Raw genomic sequence first — 9,974 nt, 5'->3', positions numbered from 1 at the left:
AATGCCTTTCCATGTGGGCCACCCACCTGTGCTTTGTATATCTCAACCCATGAGTTGTTTTCTCCATTGTAGTTTCAGTACTTGTCCTGTCCTCCACTTGTATGCTCAATGCTTGTCAGCTTGTTCTTGGGGACTGTTGTCACCTTAGTATCTGAAGCTCTCAACTATTTGCCAGTTGCTCTGTACAATAAGTTAAAAGTTGTTTTTTTTTTTTTTTTTTTTACACACTTAAGGTCCCACCATGTTCTACTGCCCCAAATCTGTGCTGGTCACGGCTTTTTCCCTGCACGCTCCTCCATTTGTGCCTTCCTGTGTGTATACAGTGCTTTTCCAAACTCCAGTTCCCTGCCCCCTAGGGAAAGGGAATCTTTTTGTGGACCCATTTAAGAAGTGAGTTAATCTAATAATATCATAACAAAAAAGTAAATTTGATAGAATCAAGATAATGTGTATGTGCTTGAACTTAGTGACTGGTTGGTTACTAATTTGCCTCTTCATGGCTTTTCTCGTTTGTTTTGTTACTTTCAGTCAGTGTGTAACGATTAAGATTAGATTGCATTTTCCCAGGTGAGATAGGTAGCAGCAAGACTCAGCTGTGCCTCATGATAAATCGTTTACTTGTGCCCCCAAAAGTGACAGCTGCAGAGAGCAGAGGAGTTCTTTGGTTTTGCAAGACACCTTAGATCCAGACTGTTTTATTGATGCGGTTGTAAGTTACCAGACTCGATGACAGAGTCTTCCGTATATTGTTTGTGGCTTCTACTGCAGTTATTTCCTTCAGCAGTATGCCTGGCTCGCCATCTTAAGGTGAGGGCTGAGGGGTGTCTGTACCTCCTCGACTTTCAAAATTTGGGCAGTCGTTTTCAGTCTGTTTACCTGTAGTTTGGTGGGCAGTTGCTGGAAAAAATGTGATGTGTTGTGGCATTTTGTTCAGTTCCTCTTCCCTAACCTAGAACAAAACAACAGAACCAGCAATGCTTTGTAATGAGGAATGGAAGTAGATATGTCAAACACATGCAGGGTTTCTTCCTATCTTTCTACCCAAATGTGATCAGAATGTTACTCCAGTTAGCATTTCATTTAGCCAGCTTATTTTGGTGTTTGTGGAAGATGCATCTTTTGTGATAGGGTTAAACACACCCACACACACACACACTCCAGAAGCTTCCTCTCCTATGCATATTTTGGAAATGATATTCCAGGCTTTCAGTGAAAATAAATCTGGACTCCCAACATCTGTGAGATGAATATAAGACCCACTGCACTGCCATTAATCAGGTTTTGGTAGTAGGTTGTACATAAACTGTCTGCATTAACTCAATTTGTAAAAAGTAGAGGGGTTTAGGTGATAAAGCAAACACTGGAAAAATACGACAGAACTAGATGACCTGTTTTTTCTCTTCAGCAGAAGTGTTCATGTCCTTCACTGTAAAATCACCTACTTGTTTCCAAACTGAATTTTTTCCAGCCTGGCTGGTGGTTTCTTCAGTGTCTTTTCCAGGGCATCTCTCTGTAGAGACATTAAAAGCTTTCAGCAGAGTGTATTTTGATGTTGGGGTGGCACTTTGCTGCTTGCCTTCTGCTTTTTTTCATGCGTGGAGGTGGTGGACTTTGATACCAGTGAAAGCCTAGAAATAATGATGTGCTAATAGCCTCAGTGCTCACTCATGAGTGAGTGTTGTCTGCAGTGAGAATTCCCATTTTCTGTTAAGTGGTGTGTCTGTGAAGCTTGCAATGTTGCTGTACACCCAGCAGATGTGAGGATTGGGTAATGAGGCCCTAAGTATTTAGGGAAGTTACTTTGTTACTGCTGAAGAGATTTAAGAATGGTTTTGTTAGAGCTTTGTAATCATGATACTGCTGGCCTCTGCTGCATACAAATGAGCAGCCCAGTCCTAGAGCTCTGCTGCTGAGGGTAGCCCTTACTCCTGGAAAGACGCAGTGATTATTTTATCAGCCAGGAGGCTGAATTCTACTGTTTTCTGTGTGATAAGCAGTTTTAGCAGTGTTAAACCCAAGCTGAGGACCCGTGGTTGAAATAATCACTATCCTGTTACAAGTTTCCTGAGTTATCTGCTCCCCAGACTTTTACTGCCATAAATAACTGTAGAAGTCAGGCCTCACTGCCAGAAGTGTTAAGTGCTGCAAATAATATAGAGGATGACTCATTTAGTGAGATGAAGGTGGAGCATGAAGCAGTAGGAAGAAAACTGATATACAAAGGAGACATTTTGAATGCAGATGACACACAAAAAAATCTGAACAAAGCAATGTTCAATCATCATAAGAACAAAACAAAAGACTTTTTCAAAAGAAAAAAAGAAAGAAACTCTTCTTTCTAGTGACAAAGGCCATTCTAGCAAAAGCCCAAAGTAGAAGGTATTGCATGCTGAGCGTGTCATTCCTTACCCAAGATAAACTGTGGACTTCATGGGAAGAGATGAATGGAAAATTCTTTCCCATATGTCCAAACTAAAACAGAGTATTCAGCAAGCAGGTTTCTTTCCAGATTGTTTTGTGTTTATGTAAGCTGAGAAAAGAACTTCTCTTCGAGCTAAACAGTTTTGGGAGATCAAGAGTCCTCATAGCTTCAAAGAATGCATACTGAAAGCTATGGAAATGCTAAAATAATGGAAATGCTAAAATAATAACCTGTGTGCACCCTTGTAAATGATAACTCATGATAAGTGGATCAAATTCCCATAGACTGCTCTGTCTGAAACAACAGCTTTTAGTCCTTTTGTTTACCCTCTGTTCACACTCATAGGAGTGTCTTTAAAGGTAGACTTGGAAAAAAGGTACCTGATAGATGATATCCTGCAGCTGCTGGTGCACTAAGGAAGAAAAGTGTCCAGTGCTGCCTATAATTCAGCTCTTGCCACTTCTTGGGAGAAGGGTGTGAAGAGCTTAATGTCACTCTTCAGGGGTGAGGATTAAACACTTTCTCATTTGGCATTATTATGATTCTTTGGACATTAGGAAAAGGTTCTTCAGTGGGAGGACGATTGGTCAGTGGAACAGGCTCACCAGGGAAGTGCTCGTAGCACCAAACCTGTCAGAGTTCAGGGAGTGTCTGGATGATGCTTTTCATCATATGGTTTAGCTTATAGGTAGTCCTGTGAAGAGCAGGGAGTTGGACTCTTGTTATGGGTCCCTTCCAACTTGAGATATTCTGTATAATCTTTTTGAAGCACTGGGGGGTGGGGGGGATAGCAATTACTCCTTTTTTTTTTTTTTTTTTTTTTCTGCAATCCCCTCTCCCTAAATGCTGAAACTTGATCATGCAGAGAAACCTAGATACCTGTATCTTAGGTGGAAGCTCTGGCTCTGCTGGCATTTATAGAAAGAGCCACTGTTAAAATTGTAGAGGCTGGTTTATCCTATGGCAAGTATGGTTATTCCTTGGCTTTGTTATGCTAGACCCATAAAATGTTGCTCTCGGAAGTACTGCTCCTGTAGAGCAGTAACACTTAGAAACAGGTATAACAAGGCATCTTAACCTGTACTGCTTGGAGTTCCTTTGTTCAGGATAAAGTGAGGGATAGTCAAAGGACTGAAGGCTTCTCATGTAGCTGTTCCACAGTGTTGGCAATGGCAGGAAATCCTGAGCACACAGGTATTGCTACAAAGGCTTAAAGGGTGCATATACTTATATGGAGCAGAACTATGCACAGGAAGGGAAAGTTCTTGCAAGGATATCTCTATCTCCAGTATTATTGTAAGAATAATCTCAAACCTGGCTGTACTCATCATTCATAGTGCTGTAAGGTCTGTGAGCTCATTTCTTCATTGAAGCTAGTGCTGGACTGACATTCAGCATAAAGCTATTCATGCTTATTCCTGGTCAGTTCCAAAACTTCAGATGTGAATTTATCCCTGTGTTAATGCTGAAAATCCAGAGCTGCAGGTTGTAACTTAGAATATGTATGAGTAATAAAATTTTCTGTTGCATCTGTGTTCAGTGCATGCAGTTGTTCTATTCATAGGTAATCTGCTGGATTTGAGCTCTAATGGAATAATTTATCCTTACAGCAGGTAGCACAGGCCAAATTTTCTATTGCTGCTAAGGGAGAGCTAATAGTTAACTGCTAGTGACAGATTTATGTTTTCACTTGTAGGTTGCCCAGCAGTGGGCCCAGCTCAAATGTAAAATATCGCTTGTAAAAGTTGGCTTTGTTAGTGAAAAGTATGAGGTTCATTTTTAAAAGCTATACTGGTTTTAAGACATAAAAGTGCCTTCCTCCTGTTGAGAGGATAGAAATTCTCTAAGGAGAAATAGCACAGACTGAGTTTCTGTCAATAAAAGAGTACGTGTAATTTAATACCAGACAGCTTTTTAATACAGGAGGGGGAAAAAAAGAACAGACGCTCACCTATCTTGTGAAGGGGAAAAATACAAAAACCTGCCTGCAGTATGCTACCTAAATTTAGCCACAGAGGAGATAATCCTCTTAGATACTGGAAAATCTGTCTGAGGAAAGTAAGTGAAGGCTATGGGAGAAGCTGTACTCGGAGACCCTCCAGCCGCATTTTCCAGTGTGCTGGCAATAGGAAATGTGTTAGGCAGCACTAGCGCCCAAGACTGTAGGGCGGCACTTGTTTGTTTAGTCCTTCTTTCGAAAGTTTCTCTTTGATCTTCAATAATATAAGTGGCCAAGGTTAAAGATATGTGAATGGCTTGCCTCAAATCACAGAGCTACCAAGAATCACCCTTGGGTTGAGCTTGAATTGTTCCTGTGTCCCAGAAGTGGTGGGATCATGCTTTGGACAACACATATCCATAAATGTATTAAACTTCTTACAAACTCCCAGAAGACCTTCTCCCTCCTGACTTCTGTACTCGAAACCCTATCTGGAAGAGGCATCTGATCCTTTACATAGTGCTAGACAACAAAGAATAAGCTTGAATTGAGAACTCAAAATAAACCTCAGGTTATCATTGAGAACTCAAAATAAACCTCAGGTTATCATTGAGAAGGAAAAAAAATGGATGCTAGCTTCTTGGTCAAATACTAGTTCTAGAATTTTTTTAATCCATTTTGTAATGATTTCTTAGTCCGCGATCAAACGTGAATTGTAGGTTTCTCGGAAGTGTGAATATTTAGGATTTCTGAGGTCTTAGTTGAAGTGTAACCATAAGCCCTGACAGCAGTATTTCTTCTAGTTGTGTGGACTTGAGAAACTAGTTTGTGGCATGTAACTTCCAGTGAGCTTTTTCAAAGAGCAAGTTCTCAGTACTGTTGCTATCTCCTTTGACCACATTCGAAACAAGCCCAGAAGCTGTAAATGACTAAAAACTGCTGCCAACTTCAGTTGCGTTAGCATCCCCATAATACAGTTCTCTGTTATTTAACATCTTGCTGCTGAAGTCTTAAGAGGAGATATACCTGGATGCTTTATGTGTGCAGAAACTGAATCTCAGGGTGCTCACAGCAGGGTCAGAGCCGTAGCAGGGGTCCTGTCTTATAATGATCCTTACCTTGTGTTCATACACTTCTCCAGCCCTGGCAGTGGTACTTTGGCTCTTGATTATTCCCTGCATCCTCAGCTCCTCAAGAATGTCTGATGACTTTTTCCTCTGCTTCCTGTAAGGACCGTGATTGACTGATGAACTCGCTGGTGAGCAGTGCGTCTTCAAAAGATGAAAATGTTGAAACTTAATACTTGTAGAGCACTTGGAATTCAAACAAAACTTCATGATGTATTTCCAGTGCCAGAGTTTTTATTTAAGAGGTTACGTACTGAGAACATCCAGTGGAGAAGGCCTGCTCAAGGGTCTCTTTGCTGCTTAAATTTTGCAGTAAGCTTTTTCATGGCTTGAAAAATGGTGCAGGCACCTAGTGCAGTTTCTCACTGTAGTCAGTTACACCCAGAGGGGCACATTCCGGAAAGCATGGAAGCATGAGCTGAAGGTCTGTGAAGCCAACTTTTGAGCATGTTGCCAGAGAGGGTCCATAGCAAGCTCCTTACAATTCAAGTTCTCAAGGATTCTGTGATCTGGCCAGAGAAAGCCAGGCTGGGATGGGATAGTACAAGCCTACTAATGGGCCATCTTGTAAAGACATACTCTTCTGTTAAACAAACCCAAACTTTCATATGCTTTCGTGGCCTATGATTTTTATTTTACCAGCATTGCCACATATGAGTCTGATCATAAGCATTCCAACACTTAATTATATATTTATAAGCAGCAATTAAGAATAAAAACCAAATTATTTTCATAACCCTTCTGAGTGACTGTTTGTTTTCCACATATTAGACATGAATAAACAACGAACAACTTTCTTGCCAAGACCAATCAGGTTTTTCAACCCTCAGCTGACAGTTCCACCATCTGCCCAACCTCTGTTGGCAGAAGTTAGAGCTTTTGTATGAAGAATGTTTGGACCAAATCAAAATTGCAGTTATTTGACATCTGCCAGTCTTTATAAGCAGAGTGGGTATGACAATGTTGGCTTATTTTTTTAGTTGTAAAACAAAAATACAGAACATCTACCATCTTGTATAAGCTTCCTCCATACTTCTCCTAAAATAACTGAACCAGTCACCCAAAGCGCACTGGGGTGCAGCTGTCAGTCAGCACACATAAATGTCAGAAGCCAGTATACAGCAAAACATATCTTGGCAAAAAATAAAAGCATGATGAGTGGGCAATGTTGACAAGTGATGTGAATTTGTATTGGTTTTACTCATCTATTCATTCAGGAGAAAAATGTAGTTGAAATATCTTGGTGTGGTGTGGGTTTTTTGTCTTAAAGCAGAAGATTGAAGCATTATTTCAAAAACCTTCTGTTTAGGAATTTCCTGTGAAGTTATCTTTTAGCAAGTGGGAGGAAAAGAAACTTGAAATTAAATTTAAGCACTTCATTTCAGAGCAAGCAAATTTTGTTCAATCTGAAATGAAATCCTTTCATCACGTCCTTCTGTGGCATTGGGAGTGAAGTCCTCTTTAATGAATAACAAACACCAGTAATTATTCCTTTTGTGTTCAATTTGAAATATTTTATTACAACACTTGTTTATTACAAGGAGTAAACAACTACATTAGAGTTTACATTTAGTGTGTTTGTGAAATGTAAGCTGTTCATGGCACTCAAGATAGAACAGTTAAACTGCAAAATTAGAGGGTTTAAATATGCCAAAGATGGTGCTGCTTTTCCATTAGCAACACTTACTACAAAGGTTTCCTAAGATTATAGAAGAGTTTAAGTGTTCACTTGTACTTAAAAAAACCAAAAATTCTTAGCAGACCTTTGCTTATTGTCATGACGATTTCTGGAATTTTCATAGTTTTCTCTAAGATAACTGGCCCTGCAACTTTTGGTTAAAAACTTAAGGAATAACATTTTACTTACTGTCTCTACCTGATGCTAGTTAGGGGCATTTTATTGACCATTCTGTTGTAAAAACAGACTCATTGTAACAGCAGACTGATAGCCTTCACGTGGGCAATGTGATGTGTCTTCCCAGTGTGCCATAATCCCAGTTAGAGTGGGTTACCCCTGGGGACAAGGCTGAGTTTGTTCCCTGGGTCTGTTCCAGGCGTTTGCGAAGAAAAGTATCTACCCTGCTGCCTGTTCTGGTCGTGAGGGTTGAGTCATGCTGCAGAATATAATCATCAGCTAGGAAATACTTTCTGCTACTCTAGCATGGTTTTAAACCAGTGCTAAGAGCTCAATTCTTGCAGTGTTGCAGCATTAATTTTTCTGGATATAGAACATAGCTGTAGCAATAGAGTCTCAAGATTATTTGCTCCTAGGTCTCTGTTTGTGGAGCTGGTATGAGCTTCAGTTACTGTTTACCTGTGCTTTGTGCATTGCTGCTTTTTTGAGAAGATGTAAATCTTTCTGGTAGTTCTTCAGCGGAGTTTCCCTCACTTGTCTTATTTTCAAGTTTGGCTCCATCCTTTGAAGTGCCTGTTGGCGAAGCTGCCCCATTGTGTGAGGAGAATGCCTCTCTTCCAGCAATGCTGTCATTTTTAGCCTACAGGAAAATGGAGAAACAAATATGAAATATTTAGATATCCTTGGCCTTCTAAATACTCAAGGTGGTATCTAGACTAGTCCCATAGAACTGGCAAGTTCTGAGTGGAGTGGAAGACAGAGGTGTTCCTGGTACTTATCCATGTTCTGTCACAGGCAGATGTTGATGGTGAGGAAAGGTCTTTTTGAACGTTTTGGAAAGGAAGCAATGACCTAAAGCCTAAATGTGTCCATAATCCGGTTGACTATATTGCAGTACTGTTTCAGTACTTTAAGTGCCTTCTGTGGATCATCGGTTAGAAATTTAAAACTGAGTTTTAAATTAGCACTTCGTAAGGTGTTAACCTGTGCACCTTCGAAACGATAGCTTTGAACCTCTGAAGAATGCAGGATTAGAGCCTAGATGTATGCTTGTCTCTTCTCTGTATGTTTGTGCTAGAGCCAACACAACTCTGCAAACTCGTCAGTGGCTGTGCATGTGTCCTATAGTATTTGCATATATACAAGCCCTCTGCCTCATAATAACTTTTTGAGGCAAAACTCACCTTGCTGCAGTGTTGTAATTCGTCACTGGTATGGGAGATAAGTGCCTCTAACTGTATCTTTAATGAGGCAAGTGAGACAGACTGTGAAAAGCCCCTTGTCAGGTGCTGTAAAGTTGGGTCATGCACATGGCCAAATGGTGAGTCTGCTTTCTCTGTAGCACAAGAGATGTGTTAAGCTGAGTGACAGCCCTTCCTTTAAAGGCCTCCCCGACAGATTCAGAGCTACCGTTAATGTCAGCAAAACCATTTCTTTGTATGCGTATGTCCTTGTACGCTCACGTGCCAAGACATCTGCTAACGTGCTTTGTAGAGTCTGTTTGGAAGAAGTTGCTACCTGGCCTTTGGCTTCCCAGTTGTTCTGCAGCTTCTCGGAAGATAGCTGTGCCACAGCGACCCTGTTAGAAATATTGCAGCCCATGGTGAAACTGTGACCGACTGCTGCTCCTTGCTGCAAGCCCAGGGAGTAGAAATGCCCTAGTCTCTTCCTTGGGAGGTTGGTTACTCGTTATTACCATGGAGTGTAACCGTTGCCATGGCCTGTTGCTACAATAAACAACACCACAGAAGGCTTTCTTCTGATGTCCTGGCATACAGACATCATCATCTTTGTCCAGGCACCCTCATCTGAAGTTGAGAGGGAATGTGTTTCTTCAGCACAGCTGGGATATTGGTCTGAGAGCAGCAAATCTCTGCAGGTCATTCAGGGGGTTAGTGAACCTCCAGTGGGAACTCAAGCAAAGACACTTGAGTATCTCCAGACTTTTTTTTTGCCTTTTCTGTTTTTTTTGATGAAAAAGATACTATCATGTAAAATACACACGCATTCCAGTGTCTGGTTGGATTTCTTAAGTATTCTTCAGCACCATTAGCAATGGGAGAAGATCAGTGCAGAATGAAATTCCACGCAGCAAGGCAAGATTTCAAATGGGAGGAAATCTCATCAGGAGACAAGGACAGGCTGTGACTAGGGAAGATGTTCTAAGTGTCCTTTGAACTCATCGTACAACTTCTTGATTACTGTTTGAGTCTGTTCACATCCCTAGAAGTAGATGTCTGTGGCAGATTTTGGAAAAAAAAAGAAAAAAAAAAAAGCAAGCAGCAATGGTTTATACTTCCAAGAGGTTATTATACAAGATAGCAGAGAAATCTTAAGGCAGTGCTGTCACTTGAAGATGATGTCTTGGGTCACTTGTGATGAGATCCTCAGCTGTTATACTTAGTATAAATAAATTTTTTTTTCACAAATATATTCATGTGAAACACTCTTTGTATGAAATCAAAAGATTCAAAAAAACCTAAATAATTATTAATACCTATGAGGAATTTTTTTTTTTAACTTCCAGAGACCCTGGTAACAAATGAATGTCAGCTTGTGACCTTAATCTGATTCGTAGTGGAAAACTTTCTGTAAAACTTGCCAGATTTCTTTTCCATATATGTGAAATGG

General features: G+C 40.5%; 1 protein-coding gene across 1 annotated transcript; it reads right to left on the bottom strand.

Moving 5' to 3' along the window:
* Positions 1-679: 679 nt before the first annotated feature.
* Positions 680-8,945, bottom strand: STMND1 (stathmin domain containing 1). The gene is given in 7 exon segments (XM_009939398.2): positions 680-949; positions 1,389-1,441; positions 1,444-1,510; positions 5,480-5,582; positions 5,584-5,632; positions 7,803-7,983; positions 8,862-8,945. Coding segments are annotated over 7 exon segments (807 nt in total).
* Between the last annotated feature and the right edge of the window lie 1,029 nt (positions 8,946-9,974).

Source organism: Opisthocomus hoazin, chromosome 3, assembly GCF_030867145.1.
Source record: "Opisthocomus hoazin isolate bOpiHoa1 chromosome 3, bOpiHoa1.hap1, whole genome shotgun sequence".
Taxonomy (NCBI): domain Eukaryota; kingdom Metazoa; phylum Chordata; class Aves; order Opisthocomiformes; family Opisthocomidae; genus Opisthocomus; species Opisthocomus hoazin.
The sequence above is the reverse complement of the archived record's forward strand: the minus strand, read 5'-3'. Positions and strand labels throughout refer to the sequence as shown.